This window comes from Gymnogyps californianus, chromosome 1 (assembly GCF_018139145.2).
Source record: "Gymnogyps californianus isolate 813 chromosome 1, ASM1813914v2, whole genome shotgun sequence".
Taxonomy (NCBI): Eukaryota; Metazoa; Chordata; class Aves; order Accipitriformes; family Cathartidae; genus Gymnogyps; species Gymnogyps californianus.
In genome coordinates, this window is record NC_059471.1 from 176187930 (window position 1) to 176209165 (window position 21236).

Below are 21236 nucleotides of genomic sequence, written 5' to 3' on the forward strand. Positions count from 1 at the left end.
GGAGCGGGGGAGGGGGGGGAGGAGGAGGAGGAGCGGGGAAGAGGGGGGAGGGCCGCCGGCGACCGCGCGAAGAAAAGGAGCGAAGCGGCCCCGCGCGGGCGGGAGCCTTCGTCCCGCGCCCCGCTGCCGCGCGCCGCCTGCCCGCGCGCTGATTGGCCGGCCTCGCGGCCGGGGCTCCCCGGCGGGCCGCGCCTGATTGGCCGGATTGTAAAGCGATGTCTGAGGGCGCCTGGCGGGAGCGGCAGAGCCCCGCGCCCCCCGCCCGCCCCAGCCGCCCGCCGGGCCGCCCGCCGCCGAGGTGAGGGCGCGGAGCCTCCCGGGGCCGGGGCGGCGTGGCGTGGCCGCCTGCCCGCCCGCTCGCCCCCCGCCCTCTCTCCCCGGGACCGTAGCTCCGAGCTGCCGCGCTCCCCTCGCGTTCCGCCGGCGACGGGAGCGCTGCCCCGGGGCGGGAGCGGCTCCACTTAAGGGCCGGGCTAAAAGCGCCTTCTCGCTTTGCAGATGGAGGTGAGCGTCCTGGCGCTGCGGGACCTGGCGAGCGGCCGGCCGGGGCGGCGGGGCCGCGCCGAGGCGGCCCAGAAGGTGAGCGGGCGTGGGGGGGGCGGGCGGGGGGTCCCATCAGTCCCCGGCGCCGCGGGGTCCCCTCACACGTTACTCCGCCTCTCCCGGTGCGGAGCATCACGCCGGCCCGGGCGCAGCGCGAAGCTCCGGGGTGGCGGCCGGGACTGCAGAGGATCCGGGGGGCCGCGGCGCCCCAGCCCCGTGCGTGCAGGGAGGGGTACACGATCCCGGCCCGGGGGGCTTGGAGGTGGGTCGGGCCGGGTGGCCAGGCGTGTGCTCCCCGATCGCGTCCCTCTCACTGCCGGTGGCAGCATTTGGGGTGGTGCCCGTTGGACCACCGCACCTGGTCTGCCCTGCCCTGTTGGTCTGTACAGCAGCATCTTACCTGTCGGCACTTGGAGCATAGGAGTGTCCGATGCTACCGTTAAGATAAAAAGACAATCCAGTAAAACAACCGTGAGTCACACCATCGTTGTCAGTAAGTGAAGTGATTACACTCTGGCTTTATTCCCAGGGAAACAGTTTTTAGCTTTCACTCAATAAGCAAAACTCACTAGGTGATCTCAGGCATCCTAGTGGCTACTGTTGGGTAAGGTGGAGGAGACTTTTGTACAGACTCACCATTCAAAAGCTAACCAACACCAGGCTTGACATGACATGGGAATAGTATAGTCCTGTTATTTAGCAGCAGTTTGAGCGTGCTGATGCACAAGCTGCTATGCTTGCCTTCTGGCCTGGAAAAGTATGCCTGTATCCTTACAGTGGTGTTCCCAGGTCAAGAGGCTAAGCAGTGCCACTCAGCAAGGAACAAGCTTATAGTTCCTCTCCTGCCCCACCAGCCAGGAGACAGGATATCTAGCCTCGGGCATACCTTGCTCAGTAATGTCTCCTGAACTAGACCCAATTCATGACTTGCTGTCCATGCTCAATCTGAGTCCTCCAAAGATCACATGGTTCTTGTCACACTCAGTTCCTATTATCTCAGATATTTGTTTCAATTCCTGCTGACATACTAAGTTCATTAAGCCAGCCTTTCCTGTCCTCTTGTATTGTAAGCCATCTCTGCTTGGATCAAGGTGAATCTCATACTTCTACTAACTGCCCTTGTGGTTTTGTGGAATACAGCTAGGAGTTCATAGAGCATTGCAACTACTGGGAAAAAAAAAAACAGGAGAGAGAGGGTAAAAGTGTTCCTAATTTGGTAGGCAATTATGACATTCAAGAAATAAAGATCTGAAAGGTTGGTAGTAGATGTGTGCTTCTCATGTAGTGCCACTACTTTTTTCATTGTGATATTTGCACAAACATGAAAATTTGAGGTAGTGGAACAGCAGGTTGCTTCAGCTGCCCTCACTGCAGTTCCATTAGCACCAGCCATAGTGAACAGGAACTTGAGGGGAAGGTAGACTTTCTCCATTACAGATTAAGAGTTGATTCACTGCCAAATGTGAAATTGCTAGAATATATTAAGTGCCAATGCTATGTGAACATATATTCCAAGAAGTACCATGGCCTCTGAATTGACCCCTATGTATCACAGTGTAGTAAGTTACAACTGGCTAACTGTTAATTGTAAAAGGAGATGTATTTATTACATCTTTTTGCGTAATTCATAGGTGAATGTATGCAGAAGTGTTCTCTATCAGTGCTCAGAGCACAATGCTTTCAATGTGCCAAATTCATTTCCAGTTTGAATGCTACAGAACTGCTCCTAGTAAAAGCTAGCTTCAGTTGTTACTAGAACTCCTTTCTGCTTTCTACATAGGCTGTACCTGATAAGATGATATTTGGAATTACCTATTTAAATATCTATACCTGCTAGTGATAGCTGAATTGCTTCAAATAAACAGCAAAACTTAACTTGGGAAAGTTCTTGCAGCAAACCAATAGTAACTTAACATTTTCTTTCAGGCTATATTCCATTTCAGAACTGGACCTCTTGCAGCACAAAATAAAATACAAAAGAACAATATCCAGCCTCAGAGTTGTCATGTTAAATTTTTAAAACTCATTTTGAAAAAAATGAAGTGGTAATCTTAGTGTGAGCAAGAAGACTTGCTCAGTTTGAGACCAACACCAAAAAAGCCACAGCTAGACTGAAGAGCAAACAACTTCAAGTCTGATTTATAGTTTAAAAGCAGTTTGCTGTGGTTCCAAAGGCTTCACTCCCAATTCTAGCAAGTTACAAGCTCTGCTAGCTTTCTGATGATAATCTGTCCAGTTCGCTTTCTGTCTCTCTCACTTCACTCAAGGTGCATGCAATCATTTTAAGGGACTAAATCTAGAAACCACTGAGCAATATTAGCTAGAGTTCCAAAAAACCACAGTGTCCTGTTTGTAGGGTATTAAGGAGAATTAAGTGGTAGCTGGACTATCTAAGAACAGAACATTGATCTCCCTGGGCAAAAAGCAACAGTACAACTTTCTGCCTGGGCACTTCTGGAAGTCCTGCTCTGTGCCAGGTTTAGGATACCCGGCCCTCAATTTTTGATATCCTGCAAAGAAAGCCAGTGTGGCATCCTGTCTACTTCATTCCTTTAGTCTTCATGAGCTATTTGCACTAACAGGCTAGAGTGAAGTAGTGTCTCTTGTTGCTCGAAACCAGATCTCTCAGCTCAAGGATACCATTGATGCTTTCTTCAGCCAGTCCCTTGAAATGAGTTAATTCTTGCAGTAAGAGGAAGGGGTAAAATTGGATCCAAAGGTGAAATATGAAAAAAGTTTGATTGCAGCTAGGGACTGGAGGGAGTTGAGCTTCATTCAAAAAATGACAAAAATCAGCTGATGAATTAGACTTTTCCTTCTAGCAGCTCTTAGCTGTAGTCAAGGAGTATAGTTATGGAGATTTTATTTGTTGTTTTGAGCAGCAGGTAGTGCAGATGCAAAGCTTGCTTCACTTGCACGTGAAGATACATCCACTTTAGTTTCCCATTTTGTGACAGTCTGAGCTGCATCCCCAGCGTGGCTTTTCATCGGGGACCTTTCAAGCAGAACACCATGTTTTCTTGCTAAGTATAACGTGACCAATGCATTATTTCAGTTTCAATCCAATTTGGTGATTTATGTTCATGGGCAATGCTGTCTTGTAATAACAGTCAGAGTTTAAAAGCCTGATAGGCCACAAGTTTGACTGCTTGACCTCAGGTTCTGTAATTCAGGGCAGTATCTCAAACACACTGCCTCAACTACACTAGCACGTAGAATATTTTACCGCTTCCAACAAAGGCAGAAGAACTGTGCTAAATATAGCTATGAGTGCCAAGGCATGAGTCACTACAATTACCTTTGTAAGAACAATGAAATTGATTGTTGGGCTGTTTTCTTTCCTGTTGTGTCTAAAGAAATTTTTGTTTTTAATAGGAAAACATATTTGATCGATCCAGGATGGCCCCAAAGACTCCCATTAAGAATGAACCAGTTGATTTATCAAAGCAAAAAGGCTGCACCCCAGAAAGGAATCCAATTACACCTGTTAAACTCATTGACAGACCTCAGCCTGATCCCTGGACCCCTACTGCTAACCTGAAGATGCTTGTTAGTGCTGCTAGCCCTGACATGAGGGACAGGGAAAAGAAGAAAGAGCTCTTCAGACCCATAGAAAACAGTGAGCAGAGTGACACACCTGATTCGTTACAGGTGAGACTCAGAACACGGTTACCTTATGTTCAGTTAGGACTCAGACCTTCCTTAAGTTGTGCCTCAGTTTTCTTCCCACTGGTCCTTTGCTCCTTAGGGAAAACTACAGAATTGTAAAACATTCCCAAGGACAGTTGCCTACACAGCACTGGCTGAGCAGTAGGACTTTCAAAGGCTAAAAGTAACTGTCTTACTAGTAACTGACCTGAGACCCCTCAAGAGCCTGAATATTACTTAAAAGGACAGTGAAGGAAGTAGAGCTTAAATGTGTCATTTTCCCCAACTTAAGTACTTCTGACTCTTTTTCTGAACTGCATTAGAAAGAAAATTGCCAGATCATTTTTAAACAGACAGGCAGCATTTTCAAAAGCAGTTTAACAATGGGAGGGCATATTTTTCAATGTACTTTTGAAAACTTACGCCTTGTCCACAACAGCCCCGCAGAGCGGTCAGCTGAAACTTTTCTCCCCCTTTCCACCCCAGCCCCCAAACTAGTAGTCAGACAGCATTGTCAAGCATTAGGAAGATTTTTACTTGCCAAGACTCAGGCAATGCGGGGGCTGATCCCTGTCCTTGCTTTAGGAAGTCTATCCATGGAGAGGATGACATCAGGTTGTAATAAGCATCATTACAGTTTTCTTCCTTCAGACTTTTTTTTTTTGTTCCAACCACTGCTTTCCCTCTCCTGGATTATTTCTTGTGGAATATCGTTACTTGGTGATTTCAGTGAGAGGAAGATAGTTCTAGGGTCTTCCTACTGAGAAGCATCATTTGATAGGTACAGATCACTCTACAAGTGTAGATTTTACAGCGTCTACAGTGATGGTAGTGTGGAGAATTCTCCAGTTTAGATAGTCATAAAGGAACGAACAGTTCTCTAAAGATAATTCCTAACGTAGCTTCCAGTAAGTAAAAAATAGTCAATGTTAAAGGTTAGTTCATTACCACTCCAAGCCTGCTAAGATCATACAGCATTTTGGGGTGGCTACTATAAAGAGTTCAAGTATTTTCTAGTTAATAAAACTCACACTTAATAATTTTCTCCACACAGAAAGTTAACTTAGGAAAGATGTAAAAGTGTTACTGTAAGAATACTGCTATTTCCATACCATATAAAACTCAAAGAATTCAATCAGAGCAACAGACTGCCACAAGGTCGCTTAGTCACAACCAGCAAAGGACAGTTACGATCTCATACGCAAGGAAATGTGGGTTTCAACAGCCGCCACCACTCTCAGCTTTTCTTTGCCAGAGGGTGAGATTATTTTTTTTCCTTTTTTTGACACAGAAGTAAAACCCCAAAGTTACCAGTGCAGAAAAATCCTCCATCATTCTCATTTTGTAATAAATAAACATACCTCTTCATACATTCTTGCTATCACAGTTTTGTTGGGATTTTTTTCCCTCCAGGGACAGAAAGACCATATTCAGGCCATCCTACAGAGTTCACTTAAGCTAACAGTTTGACTGAGTTTAAGGTTCAGAGACTGGGTGGTGCCTTGTATAGTCTCTTAGCATCATGCCCCGCCCCCCCCCCCCCCCCCCGGTTCATTAACGTTCCAGAGGCACTGTAAAGGGCAGTAAAATCTCTTGAAAGAGGTTTTGCAGGAACTCTTGATGGTTTGTACATCGTCTGGTTTATTAGATCCAGAGGTGTTTGAGGGAATATTCTTCCTCCTCTCAAAAAGAAATATTCCTTCCAAGCAGGATCTTAGCATCTGCTAATCTTGGGTGTTTGGTCTTACTGTTTTGTTTCCTTATACATAACCATTACTTTATGATCTCACAGATAAGAGTTTTTCTGTAGATATCTTGTGTCATGAATTAAAAAGAGCTTGCAAGCAAAAGTGTGTCACCCAAGTGCTCTGTGTTTGCAAGGAGTCCATGTTTTTTTCCTTATTAGAAAGTCCGAGCTTAAATATTGCTAACATCTGAAATATGCCTCACTTGGCTATGCCTTGCTTCTAAAGCTCTGCACTAAAGAGTTAACATTTATTTTTTAACAGTATGATATGGTAGACGACAGCACGGTTGATGAATTTGAAAAGCAGAGGCCCAGCAGAAAACAGAAAAGCTTAGGACTCTTGTGTCAAAAGTTTCTAGCTCGCTATCCAAGTTATCCGTTGTCAACAGAAAAAACTACTATTTCTTTGGATGAAGTGGCTTCAATTCTTGGTATGTATACCTGTACAAATGGGGTAACTGATCACCTGGGGTAACACAGGTGGGCCTTCAAAAGATCATCCTTACAGAGTACATTCAAGGTCTGCCTTTCCCTGGGTCTGGATGCTCTTCTAATCATACTAATCAAGAGTTGGAAATGCCTAATATTTCTAAGTGTCTTTGCTGCTTGATAACGCTACCATTTTGAAATCTGCTTTCTGACAGTACTTTTTACTAGACAGATCTATCTTCCAGCTGTTTACCAACTCTGTTGCTTTCTTAAATTTTCAATTTGCTGAACACTGAAGGAGTTACGAGTTACAAACTCTCTGAAGGAGGACTTATAAACAACAAATTTTGTCAAAATGGAACGTTTGGGGAAACAATTGCAAACTAGTAGGTGTAGGAAATCAGTTGGGTTTACTGCCTGACTTCAGTAACATGCCTGACATTATATCTTCCAAGATCTCATGGTTCATCAAGGTTATCTTAGCTTTAAATATTGTCTTGTGAGAGGAGGTTACCAGGAGACCTGCAAGAGTAGAACGAGAAAATGTGTTGTATTGAGGTGGCGAGAAGGTATCGAGTAGCCTATTTGCTGGGTCTGCTGTTAGGTTCGGTCTTAGTTAAAAGTTTAATGAAATATCTGAGAGAAGTAATAAAACTTGGGAGAGAGGACTCAGCCAGGTCACACCAGTAACAAAACGATCCAGGTCCTTGGAGATGTCTCTTAGCTAGGAAGGGCTTTACGAAATTGGACTTAAACTAAATAAATATTGTATCTACATTTAGAACTCAGGTATTTAACAGCAAAGAGGTAGCAAAAATGAAATTTGTCTGGTTTTGGGAAGAAAGGGAACAGAAGAGTGATGTCCTCTGTGACTCTGGTAAGAAAGTCCTTGAAATACTCATCTATTTGCCTTGATAATGGGAAGTGGAAATAGGAGAGAATTCAGATGAAGTAAATAGTTAAATAAATTACTTTTTAAACAAATTGTTCTTTTAGATTTTGGAGTTACTCCCTTCTGTGTTTGCATGAGATGCTCGTGCTCCAACCTTGTACATCTGAACATGAGTAGTACTTTATTCTGTGTTGGGAGTGGCATTACCTTGCTTTCCTAAATACTAGAAACTTTGTTTTAAAACTTACTGTTGGGGATTTTACCTCCCAGAAGGGAGTGTGTTTGTTCTTCTCCCTTTGGTTTTCACTTCCTTGCTTGCCTGTATCCACTTGCTTCAAGGACCACAAAATTATTCACTGCTGATGTTGCTGCTCTCTGTGTAAGAAATGATGGTTGTAATCCAGCTTTTGCTACAAATGTATATTGCTTTGTTCACCGAAGTCCTATGGAAAGACCACAAAGGGGGCTATGCTGCTGGTGCCTAACAGACACCAGGATATGTGTAGCACTCTTGTTTTTCCGGAGTATGTTTCACTCCAAGATCTCCACACACTTGGAAATACTCATTAATTGTTTATTCTAATATCCGTTTGAGGCTGGTAAGTATTCTCCATATTCTCCAGATGGGTAAACAGATGCATCAAGGCCTTGCCTTCCTCAGGGAAGTCTTTCAAAACCTTTCCCCATGGCTAGCACTTGTTCTGCTCAGCTGATGTTAACCATTATGGGATTTCTGGTGCAGATGATGCCACCAGCATATAGTGCACTGTATTATATATAACAGCCATGCTTCAAACAGCACTGGACATGAGTACTCGGGACAGTGAGCGGAGCCACTGGCCTGTTTGTATTCAGTCCCCAACCTTGCTCACGTCAGTTAGGCTGAACCCAAGTTGGACTTATTTCATAGATTTCCCGTTGGTGCAGACCCAGCCAGCAGCGAGGACTTGTTTCTGCTGCATTTGGGAACAGTGGGTCTCATTCTCCACTGCTTTGCGCCTTGCGAAGGCTTTGGCGCTCCTTTGCTTGGTACGTGCAATTACTTAGCAAGTAATTGTGCCATTGGAAATGCAAGTGGAGGACCACACTCCCACTGGTTCCTGTAGGAGTGGGCTTTTATATCTACCCTGTGTCAGTGCCAGGCTCAGACCCTTTCCTGCCCTCTGTTACACACAGGCTTGTGTACAAGTATGTGTCTGAGCTCTGAAGCTCTCTGACAAGAAGGGCCAAAGTGCTCTGAAAACCTCAGGGCAGTCTGGATAGGTCTGAGTGAGCGGGGCTGGGCCGACTGTAATCAGTTCTTCTAAACACAGTGTAGATGCTATAAGCTGAAGCCATGACTGGGCTGGCAGTTAAAAAAATAGACAAAGAACATCATACCATGGGGCTTGCCATACATAAGTCAGTTCTTAATTGTGCAAATTTGAATGGATCTAATGTAATGTGTCCAGGTGAACAGTGAAAAATGTTTTGTGAACAGTCAGTGTTAGAGAACAACCTGTTCTCTGTTCTGCTTCTGCTGAAGAGTACATTAAAACTAGATGAGCATCTATGTCTTTTTTATGTCCCTCCTCTTAAAACAGGAGTTGAGCGGAGACGAATTTACGATATAGTGAATGTCCTGGAGTCATTGCACTTGGTTAGCCGTGTGGCCAAAAACCAGTACTGTTGGCATGGCCGGCACAACCTAAGTCAGACTCTGAAAACACTTCAGGAAGCAGGAGAGCTGCAGTATGGAGAGCTAATGACCTTCTTCCAGCACAAGGAGCAGGACTTGGAGTACAAATTTGGAGAACGGAAAAAGGAAACTATTCCAGATTCTCAAGACAGACCATTACTGGACTTCTCAGAAGCAGATTGCACCTCTGGTAAGATAACTAATATATTGATGTGAACACAGACAAGTCTCTTTCTCCAGTTTACTATGTGACTTTTTCCCTTGCTTTGCTTCTAAATTAAATAATAAAAAATTATTCTTTGCAAAAAGGTGCTGAATTCACCACAGAGGTGACAGAATTCTTCTATCCTGTCCTAGCATAGGTCTCAGGACAGATTTTTCCCTCTGTCCTACAGACTGGCAGGAACTTCTGCCAGACACTCCAGTTCTTCTTTCCCCACCCATACCTGACAGTAAATGCTTTACCCTGACAGAAGGTGCCGTCTTCCATTTGTCCACTGTTTGCATGCTGCCCATATAGTACATAGTGGTTTAAGTTACACAGGCCATTGGAGTTACAAAATTATAGTGGTACAAAACTGTGTAACATAACATAGAATCAGCTTCGGAATCTGACTTTCTAAAAGCTATTTCTGCAAGCTTTAATTTTTATTGCCTTTTGAAGAGAGATTTCTGTCTGCATTACTCAGTTATTTGCTGCCTTTCAAAAGATTTCTGCTTCCCAACAAGGAAATACTTCACCCCTTTTGTGTATGAGAAACCTACTTGCTAGTTTTCTGGCTGTGATGGATGACGTATGCTAAGAGGCTTGGGTATTATTTGTAACACAGCATCTGCAAACAGCAGAAAGGACAAGTCATTGCGGATTATGAGCCAAAAGTTTGTTATGCTGTTCCTTGTCTCCAAGACCAAGATAGTCACTCTGGACATCGCAGCAAAGATACTGATAGAAGAGACCCAGGATACAGTGGACCACAGCAAATTTAAAAGTAAGCTGGCTGTTGAGAGGTGAATCAATCAATCAGTGAGTAAAGAAAACAGGGGCATGTTTGGTCTGACACCAGTAGGTAACGGCAAGAGCAGGTCAGGAATCTTTTGCTGAAATACGGTTTGGGGTTTTTTTTAATTGCAAATGCCAGTTTGTGAAAACAGAGCTTGGGGTGGGGAAGAGTCAATTTGACAATTATCTCCAAGTTTTAGCTTCAGAATGAAGAAAAATCTTTTTTTTTTTTGTTTGAATTTTTTTTCATACTGTAACCCTGTTTCCTGTACCATTCTGAATGACATTTCAGAACTTACTGAAATGAAACATGTTGTTTAATTTAATGGAATTAATTTTCTTCTCTGCAGAAATGTGTTACTTCTCCTTTTTACCCCAGAAATCTTTCACAGCTGGATGGCACAGTTTGCTTTTCAGATAGTGGGGATTAGTACTTTGATCCCTTGGACAACATGGGAAAAACTCAGCATTAGTAAATAATTCTTCTAAAATAAAGACTGTTATCTTAAGTCTTTAAAGTACTTTTAAAATAAAGTACTTGCACTTCAGTCTAAAAATTCTACCCCAAATACCTGGAGGGATGTGAGGAGTTTAGCTGGACAACCTGTGGGTATCATATTCAGCTCAAACATGTTATTTATTGGAGTCACAGAGATTTTTCTAGGAGTGTTACATTTTTAAGATGATAAATATGTGTCCTCTTGTGATCAGCTGTACACTCATGTGCCTCTTGCCCCTAAGTGCTTGTCTTTACCCCACATGGAGGTAGCTGCCTTTTCTGGGCAAGCTGATGATGTAATCACTCCCTAACCCTTCTCCATCAAAATGAGGTACGTGAGCTTAAACCTGAGCAGCTAAGATGGTTGACAGCTAAGATGGTTGACCAGCTAAGATATGAAGAAGCAGTGACAAGCAGGTGGGAGGTGGCATGGCAGGCTTCATAGGAGGTGGCTTAAGTCCATCCCAATTTGATTTTACTCACGTCGTCTATGAAAGCTGTGGTGATTTTCTGGAATGAAATTACCACATGAATATGTACTGTAGGCATTGTAAACGTGACTGTCTTGACTATTTCTGCCCTTTCTTGTTAGCAAAGGTACGAAGACTGTATGATATTGCCAATGTTCTCACCAGCCTAGGCTTGATCAAGAAAGTTCATGTCACAGAGGAACGAGGACGCAAACCAGCCTTCAAGTGGATTGGGCCTGTGGAATTCCCTGGAAAGACTGGTAACTTGTGTAGCTCGCATCGTCTTTTCTTTTTGTTTTGACAGTCCCTTCCCAAGTGGTAAAAGGTTGTTTTCCGTGCGTAAAGAATGGCTCGGCATTCATTGTCCACCCTGTGATTATTAACTGCTGGCCAGCTCAACATTTGCCCTTGTTAGACTTCACACTCAAGGGCTGGAGCTGTGGAGGGATGATGAAAGATACTGTGTGTTGCTGGTATTTTTATACCGACTTACATAACTGTATGAGTTGTAGAGCAATGGCAGATAATGCCTACATCTCCAAATCTGGGTCCACAGCTTTTCTGCGTTGCAAAATCTCAGTAATTCTGTCGTAGGCAGTGAATTACTTTCTTTGTAAGGGGGCTTAACAAGGTAGAGCAGGGCTGTTTCTTGCATGCATCCCCTCATAAAAAAGGTTTGTCTGCAAAGGAGGAGGCAGTGGGCCAGAGCATCTCAGTAAGCTGCTGATTCTTGGCTAGAAGCCAGAGCAAAGGGAAGCCCTTTGGTAATGTATTTGGGTCAGGCCAGTGCCAGGACCAAGTAAAAGTGAAGGATGGTGTTAATGCCATCTTAGTACCCTTTTTCCTCCTGGCTACACGCACTGGAGTGTAGCTGCTGCTGCAACTGCCATGGAATGGAAAGGAGGGAAGCCCTTATCTTGTCTGCCAGTGCTTACTGAGCTTAGGTCTGCTTCAGTGTTGTGGGGTTTGAGATGGTATAGAGGTTACCTCTTCTCTTATGGCCAAGTTCGGTAACATGGCAGAAGCCTAAATGATGGATGAGCTGTGTTTCCTGAAGGACTGTTGTACAAAATTATGTTCCTACAGATGAGCCGAGAGGACATAGCCCAACACCTGATCCTCTGCCAGGGACACAGAGAGGAGCCTGTGCCCCGTATCAGATCTGTGCTACTGGAAAGCAAAGGTTTACACGTCATGCTTCATTTAACGACGCACAGCCTTGTGAAAGGACCAGAAGGAAGGTCAGTTCTGAGCCCAACAGCCCACGTCAAGAGAGGCAAGGTAACTACTAATGAAGCATGTTCTTTTGTATCCCGCTGGATCTGCCCAAATGTGAGCCCACCAATTTAAGGCACTTGATTGGTTGAATCAGCCTAATTAAATATGTGAATTACCCTTGGGAGGTGCCTATATTTCTGCTGTCCATGTGATGAGACTTCTGTTCTGGACCCTCCAGTCAAGTGCCTAAAGTTAGATGAGATGAATCTAGGCCATACTGCCTTGAATCTGCAGTTTGTTTTCTGGTAAATGTTTCTGTTCTCCACTAACTGCAACTATACTAGAGTTTCTTTTGTTAAAATTTGGTATAGATAAAGAAAGATTCTTTAGCCACAAAAGCTTGTTTTATTTTATGGTTCCTAATATAGTGGAATTTACTGTAACAATCTAATGGATAGCTGTTAAAAAAGATAAAGCAATTACAGGGCTTTTCACCGTTCCCTCTTATAGGAAATTATGATGTCGAGCACCTCTCTGGTGGGACTGAGAGTTCTGAGTGTCTTGCAGGTTCTGGCTCTAGGTGATTAGTGGATGTTATAAAAATGTGCCAGGATAGAAAAATTACACCAATTATTTTCTATCGCCAGTATCAAAATATGCTTGGTAAACCTACCTGTTATTAATTGAATGCTCCTTTGTTCTTTCAGCCTGTATTGTGAATTCAGATGAATATTGCTCCAAAATGATAAATCTAGCAGCTGTCTGCAGGCAGAAAATAGAGGAAGATACTAGGTATGTTGGTCTTAACTCCTGTCCAGTTTCAGCTTCGTGCTTGTCATGTTTAGTTCAAGTCTAGATTCCATTAATGAGACTGAGATAGAAAATTGTCAGAGAGTCTCATTATTACTATTTTAATGCTGTTAGGTCTCAACGTGCTTTTTTTTTTTTTCATGGCCAATTTATACCCACCTGTACTTGTACCACTGTTGTCCTTTAGCTTCAGTAGTTCTTCATCTCATGGGTGTTTATATAGGTCATCCCTGCCTCCTTTGACCTGTTGCTAGGTAGGCTGAGCAAATCATGATTCCATGGAAGAGCCTCTCTGTCATATCAGTGGATCTTCTCTACACCTATGCTAATTTGAATTCATTTGTGAATGATTGACTCTAGTCAACTACAACCGAAAGCATTATCGTTCTGCCAAAAAACTGATAAGTCTGTTTCTGTGTAATTAGAAATAATAAAAAGTGACCCTCCTTGTAAACTGTGTAAAAGTAGTGGTTTGGGGGGGGTTTTTTCTACATTTACGTCTAGCAATGTACCTGTTTGCTCTTAAGGATAAAATAGGGGTTTAATTTTGGACTAAATGTTTTTCCTCTTTTCATTACCTTTTTTTTTTTTTTTTAGGAATAAAGCTTGTGCCACAGAAATGATATTAAATTCAGCAAAGAACCCAAGCATAACCTCACCTCTCTCCCTTCTTCCAGTTCCGGGGGAATCTGATTTTTGTGTTAACCCTTTGCCTCAGGCAGTTTTCCCTGTGGTTCAGGCAGATGTGCCAAGCCTCTCGCTGCCAAATGGGGTCAGCGGCCAAGCTCTCCATCCTTCCACGCCAGCAGCCTCCAAAACAGAAAATGGAAAACCTACCCTGCTCCCTAACCAACCATTCCTGTGCTTCCCATCTTCATCCCTTTTTATGCTGTGTGGTGGTCTTCAGGAAAATAACTTGAGGGAGACCCTGCCCACCACAGGAGATGTGGGAAACAGGAGTGCAGAAGCTCAGGCCGCTGTACCTCCAGCTGCCTGCCAGAAACGCAGCTCCCACAAGTGCGCATCGCCCTCTGCACCTGTAGATAATGAAGAGCCAGCTGCTAAAAAGCAGACCATGGAACAGAGTGATGTGCCCCTCTCACTTGTAGTACCGAAGGTAAAGAAATGAATTTCATTATCGCTTAGGCCTCCTGTTAGCGAGGAAAGACTGTTGCCCAAGACAGTGTTTTCAGAAGTGAAAATTCACTACACCACTCTTGTTACAGATACAGATACAATACTGCCTCCCACATGTTAATAAAATTGTAAGGGTGCTATGCCAGGAAGTATAGGCATTAACTGGGAGATTTTTTCACACTACAGAGGAAAATGGATTGTGATTGCTTTGCATAGGGAAGTGGTGGTCAGCTGTTCTTTGTAATCAGTGTCCTGATCATTGTCTTCAACAAAAAAGCCTGCAAAGGGGAAGAAATCAATGTAACTATTACTCCTCATCTTCCCCTGTTAGCTTGGGCTTTCCCAGACAGCAGCAGCATTGCTTACTCCACTGAGCTACAGCAAATGTGATTTGTATTTTCCCCCTGCTCTGCAGCCTGAGTCCCTCTCTCTCATGCCTAGTGTTGCCCACAGCAGGCTGGTGAGAGAGGCGGTGATGGTAAAGGTGAAGTGCATCTATCTCATCGTTTTCTTAACTACTGAAAATGGGGGTCAGGCTCAAGGTCGTATCAGTGTTTGAATATAAGCCATTTGAAACAGGTGTTTTTCCTTATCAATAAAGAGAAATGACTCCCCAAGCTCAGGTATTTCTTATCTAGTGTCTCAAAGTACTGAAAGTGAACTACAGCACAGGGCTTAGGCATCACTAATATTGCTTTTCAAACCCTCAAAGAAAATTTTTAACTTGGTCACTTGCTAACGAGTTTTGTGCTGCCCATTTGCACGGGTGCACATTTTACTCTGTAGCTGAGGAAAGTGCATGAGAGGCATTGTACTCTGTTATTTCAGTTTGGACTCATCATTTCCTCTTTTGTTTTTGCTTAGAAGCATTTTGAGTCACCCAAGGCAGAATCTGCCCCAGGAAGTGGCTGTACATCTGCTGAGCATCTAGAAGCTTTTCATCTTGACCTCGCAAGTCCTACTGCTCCAGAGGCTGCAGACAAGGAGTCTACTAAGCCTTTAGATTCTCAGGAGCAAGAAAAACGGTCTCAGAATAAAGACCCTGATGAACCCTCTCCAGGAAAAGAGCACATCTCTAAAGAAAATGCCAATCAACCTTTCCTACCACAGTATCTTTATGTTCAGCCTACTGCTGGTAAGGACAGCCATGAGATCTAGAGGCACTCAAACTTCTGCATCTGTTCACTGATCTGTTCAAATAGGAAGACTTACAGATAGGTGAATAAGTCTGTATTTGGCAAAAAACTGTCAGCAGTTCTCTGTAGTAGTTTAATAGCTCTGAATTCTCTTGACTTCAGATGAACTGTTGTCCTGTGAAAATACAGGCATTTTTCTGAGGTACCCAAACCTTAATGAATAATGTGGGGTTTGCATGCTTGAATTATATGCAACAAAAAAGGCACCTATGCAGCATTCCAAACTCGGAGGAGCTGGAAGTCTGGGTTTGGCAGTAAGGCGGCCAGAATAGTGCAACAGCATCCCCCTGAGTGGGTGAATTAAGTCATCTGCGAACTTTGTCATGTCTTGTCATGTGCATCATTGGGATAACCCCACAAAAACTGAGGCACTGGGAGTGTAGCTAGGCCTGCTTGTAGGACACAGTGGGGATGGGGAGGAAGTAGCTGAAAATACTACAAGAGGATTTCGTGTCCACCGTTTTCCGTGCCTGTGTTTGTGTGGAGTGGAAGAGTGTTTTGTGGGAGCAGGATACATGTGGCAGATTTCCATGACTACTGCTTTAGTATTTGATTCACTTGTGGCACAGAGTGGGGTCTATGGGATTTCACTTATAGGATGGAGATGCTCAGTTTGAAAATGTTGATCCTGTTGTTTTGCAAGTCAGACAAACTGGGAACTGGAGCAACTTCTGTTTCAAAACAGTATTTCAGCCATTCTCAGGAAAATTGGTGCCTTTGGGGTATATCTTTCTGGGTTTTTTCCTTTTTTTTTTTTTCTTTTTTTTTTTTTCTTTTTCCTTAGTAAAAGCAATGCATATGTTTTCAAATAGCAGAGGATATGATTCCTGTTAGTGAAAAAAGAGTTTGTTTAGCCAAGATGTTGCTTGTAACTGAAGTTAGACGCAGAAAACAGCAAGGTGTGTGGTTGGTACTTAATATGAACAAAGTAAATGGGTGCAGATACAGTGAACAGGCAGTAGGGGGGGAGATGGAGGAACGTAAGGAAAGGGAGCTTGACAGAAGAGTCACGGGTTTGTGACAAGTTTTCTTCCTTCTTTTTTCTTATTTTTGTCACAGTTTACTTCCTGGGCAGCCTCTCTCTTTCTTTGTTATACCTCTTTCCTGTTCTAGATGAAGTTATAATAGCTTAATTCCGATTTGTCAACTGTATTAACGCTTTGCTTTTTCTCTCTTTGGTTTAGGATTAAGCAGTTTTAATTTCCTGTTCTCTGCAAACCAAGCCCCTGGTGCTATCAGCCTGGCTGCGAGCCAGTTACCTTCTCTGAGCGTCCCCTGTGTCATGGTGCCGTCAGCAGCCTTGGCTTCCTTCCCTCTCGTCTGTTCTCCCACAGTCACCAGTCCTCTTTCCCCGCTTCCCGATGGCTCCCTCTCAGCTGCCGCCTCCATGAATTTCAGTGTGTCTGGCCTGGCATCAACAACGCCTGTTTTCATAGGCACCACGGCAGTGGTCACCCCCAAGGTCTCACCCGTGCCTTTGGTGGATCCCCAGCAACCAGCTCACCCCACTCTGCACCTGAGTCCTGTGATTGCAAGGTCTTGCGGTGCTGTTAAACTGGACTCCCCCGCATGCATGGGGCATCCGGTGACCTTTTTGAAGCTGCAGCAGGTAAGAGTCAAAGGTGGTTGAGTGACGATGAAACAGCAGTGCCAGGTCACTGGGACTGAAGGCAGCTTGCGCTGCAGGCTGCTGCCGGTGTGTCAGAGTGGTAAGGTGGCACGCTGAGAGTCACCAGGTGTCTTCCACTTAGTTTGCATGTGCATCTGTAGTAGTGGCAGGGCTTGGGACAGCGTTAAAGACATAGCCCAGCGTAGCACGTCTAGCCCTGAACGGTGAAGCGGTGAGTTTTAAAAAATCTTACAGGAATTTTAAAATCATAAAAATCTTAATCTTTAAAAATCTTAAAGGAGTAGAGAAAAAAATGAGTTACAGGGTTTTTTCCCCAGAAATCCGAGGCAATATTTTTTCCCCATTTGACACTATCATTGTAAGTGTGTTATGCATTGGCTACAGAAACACATTAGGTGGACAGGAGGATTGTTTGTCGTAAGTCAGGAGTCCACTGGCTGCAGCGCTTCTCAGGTAGTAGTGTCCTGGGTTACCTCCTCACCCCCGTTCTGATCTCTGTTCAGCATCAGAACTGGGGGAAAAACAACAATTCTTGTGGGTTTGTTGATCTCTTTATAAAGATTTTTTTCAAAAATCTACCACAGAAACAGACTTAGCCAGTTAGAAAAAAAGAGAAATTTAGAAGTGAAGGACTCATTTATCTGAAGTACAATGAATGACATAAAACAGTCATGTCACACTGTGTTACCTGGGTCTTTACAACTATTAGAAGTGACATTTTGGCACTGCTTTAGCTTACATTCTTAAATCTGTGATTTGTTTTCCTATTGTCTAATGCAGTGACAAATAGATTGAATTTTTGGAAGCTTTATGAGTGTTACTTTATGTTTATCTTGTTTAAGCTTTAGAAAAAGTCTGTAATAGAGACTGGTTGGCAGCCAATCTGATTACAGATACTAACATTAGAGGTTACAGCAGAGTGGCACTTAAAACAGAAGTGGCCAGGGTTTAGGAGACTAATTTTAGATCTGTTTTGATGCTAACAAATAACAAAAGCGAGTAAAACGTCAAGGAAGGGAAAGAGCCATTTAAGCTGAAGGACAAGATTGGCATAAGAATGAACGAGTATGAACTAGTCATGAATACATTTAAGTTGGAAATGAGACAGAGGCTTTCCACTTCCAGCAATGATCTACTGGCAGACAGCTCCAGAACAAAAAGGGGGAAAACCTGTAGCTTTTCACGTGGAGCTTCTGAAAGGATGTGTGATGTGGTTCCCTATAGTAGCAGGGTACAGGGCTTAATGTCTACAAGCTGTCTTCTGTTTGCGTGCTTGCATGTAGGCTTTGAGAACACCCTACTGAATCACTTTGGTTTTGTTTCACAAATAGCCTTCGTCAACGCCCCTCACTCCCAAGAGCATTCGTCCTGCACGTCATGAGGCATTTTTCAAAACTCCCGGAAGTCTTGGAGACCCTGTTGCATGGAAGAAGAATGAAGGCAACCAGACCAGAAATGCCAGCTCTGTGCAGAGGAGACTGGAAATCTCTAGTACCAGCCCTGACTAACTCCACTCATTGCAAAGGGTGGGCAGGTTGTCCTAGGCCCCTGTATCGATTACAAGAGAACAAGCTCTTACCTGACAAGAGGAGCGTGTTAAAATGTCATCCCTTTTGGCATGCTTCCCCGCTATCTATTCACCCACCGGTTCTGTTAACCACCTTCTTCACAAGTCGTCCTTGGTACTGAAAACCTTTTACTGAATTGTTCCTTCAGTACTGATTTGAATTCAGATGCTGTGCTTCACATGGCCTTGTGGGCATCAAATTGTATTTGTGGTTTTAATTTGGAAAACTCTCTTTATTGCTGTGAGGAGATGCAAAGAGATTTTCTTGGAGTCCCCAGGGGTTCTTTATTCATGGTTTTAAGTGAGATGTCTAGCACTTATCTGGGGTAAGCATTTTTTTTTACATGTACTCTACTTACCCTGAGTAAATCTGTGGTGAAAATGATAAACTTTTGCAGCTGTGAGAGCAACTGCTTCCTTGGTTCCAATCTGTCAAATCCTGCCTCTGCAGTGCAGCCTCTTGCTATTTATTCTGTACATTGGAGTGGGATTTAGTGCAAAAAAGTTTTTTTGCAGCTTCAGAATAACAGATTTTCTCAGGGTAGGATTACTTGAATGTCAGTTGGTTGTTGTACAATTTGCCCAGCACTTGTGGTTAGAAAAACCTAATAACAACACAATATGATTGAATGTATACATGTGAAAAATATTAAGACCAAAATAACTGTGAATGTTAACATTTTTATAATTGTGTTAATGAACTGTATTAGTCCTTGGGGTTTTTTTTCTTTTACTCTGAGCAAAATGTACAAGTTAGATGTAAAGAATACAAAACCTGATTCCTTAAATAAGTTTGACAAAGTAATTTGAGAGTGACAAGCCACTGAGATGGCTGTGCTAAGATTTCATCTCCCGTTTAAATATATAGTCTAGACTTTATGACCAAGGAACACTGGTAAGTCATTAACCACATTATTAGATTCAGTCTAACCTGAGTCTACTTAAGTGCCTACTTAGTGGTTTACTTAAGTCTACTTAAGGGCTATGTACTTAAGTGCCTAACTCTTCACTTACAGGAATTTCATAACTAGTTAATAGTGCATTTGAGCATACTTGGAAGACAAGGGAGATCTTATCTTTTGGCACGTATCTATCTAAATCATAAAAAGAAGCTGAAAAAAGTAGGAGCCATGAATTTTGGAAGTGGGAAAAAAATGGCTTATATTCCTTAGGAGGAGATAAAGAGGAAGAAAAGTCTAATAGTTAACATTCAGAGTCCTCAAATAATGCATGGTGCTATCAATAATATAGGACATAATTTTAAGAGTTAATGCTCTTATGCTTGGGTATGTTTTCACTGGTGTAGCAATCTGCAATTAAATTTGTGCACTTTCCTGTTTAAAAGACAGAAAGTGTTGCTGGTGACATCACGTTACTCTGGACTTTCAGCAAGCATAAGGCCAGCTTTATCAGCTCTTCCCTCACTGGTACTGGTTTTCCAAGGGTAGGTACACTGTCGGATGTGCTACTTCGTTGGTTAAGGGAGGCTAGGACTTTGGGGGTTGGGGATTTGATGAGGTTTTTTATTTTTATAATGAAATGTATTATGAAAATGGAGTTTAAGAAAGAATTTTAGTGAAGCTGGGAGTTTGAGTAATGTGGCCTTATCTTAGAATAGACCAATAACAGCCTTATAAAGAGGGCTGGTTAGCCCTCAGTGAAAGAAAATCTATAGTAGAATTATCATAGGAAATTTCGGGGGTGGTAAAGAGAAATCTTCAGACTGCTAAATTTTAAGGTTGGGGTTTTTTTTAAATTACACTACAGTTGTGAAAGTTTACAATTTTTGCTTCTGAATTATTTCTTCTTATACGCCCACTTAAATTAATTTCACTTTGAAAAGCAATGTGTAATTGGCACGGTGCTGCCCCTGCGCTTCTGCTAGCGTGCATGTGTTGCTGTTGGGGCTGGAAACAGGCTGCTAGGGTTCAGGATGACAGGGTGGATGTTGATTCTCCAAACCTTGTCTCTTCTCTTCCCCTCTAGTACGGTGTGGCCTTTTAGTGAAATGGCAGCTGGGAGCAGAGAGGAGGATCAGAGCTAACATTGGCTCTTTGCTCCAGTTGAAGCATCATCACAAAAATTGCCTTGCTTTGTCAGTAACGTTTTTCTGTGCCATAACTAACCTAACTATACTTGAAAATGCAGGGACTGAAAACAGAGCTTCAGTTTCCAGTTTCTGCTTCCAGTTTTGAGTTTCTGTAAATACAGCAGGTCTGGAAGTGAGGATCGACTCCCTCACGATCAAAGCTGTTTGATGGGTCGTGGTTGCAAAAGCAGATTTGAGCCTGGGAGAAGAAGGGAGTTGATATGCTGTCTTGTTTTTGTCAATGCAAAATTCTCACTAAAACAGGAGCGGGACCACCGAAGCAGTCGGGCGGCCAAGGGATCAATGCTACTCGCAGTACCTGAGCTGCTGAACTAGACCGGCGGGGGGGGAAGGGTTGGTTGTCAAGAGGGAATGAGTTTACCTTTCCTATCTTTGCCTTCACTGAAAGCTAAGAAGTAAAATAAACCAGGAACAACTCATCAGCAAAGTAGCTTTGGAAAAGCAGAATTTGTATTTGCACTGAGGCGAAGTGCGTACCCCGGATGTTCTGCAGGGTTTGTGAAACCTTTCTGTCCCAAGACAGTTGCTGAGGAGGGTGAGCATATAACTTATACTTGAATCTACCTGCCACGTTTACATTTCTGATTGTCTTTTGTAAATTGGTGCTATTTCTGTATTTAAAAAGCTGTATTTTTAATGTAAAGCTGCTTCCAGTTTGTATC

The 21236-nt window shown here is 43.3% G+C and overlaps 1 protein-coding gene across 1 annotated transcript; it reads left to right on the plus strand.

Annotated features, from left to right (window-relative positions):
* Positions 1-498: 498 nt before the first annotated feature.
* On the plus strand, positions 499-18603 carry E2F7 (E2F transcription factor 7). Its single transcript, XM_050912511.1, has 12 exons — positions 499-579; positions 3919-4194; positions 6201-6369; positions 8843-9127; positions 9768-9926; positions 11029-11166; positions 11993-12187; positions 12832-12916; positions 13532-14051; positions 14936-15206; positions 16452-16876; positions 18229-18603. The coding sequence occupies exons 1-12, from the start codon at positions 499-501 to the stop codon at positions 18403-18405; spliced, it is 2781 nt and encodes a 926-aa protein (XP_050768468.1). The 3' UTR covers positions 18406-18603.
* Positions 18604-21236: the final 2633 nt, after the last annotated feature.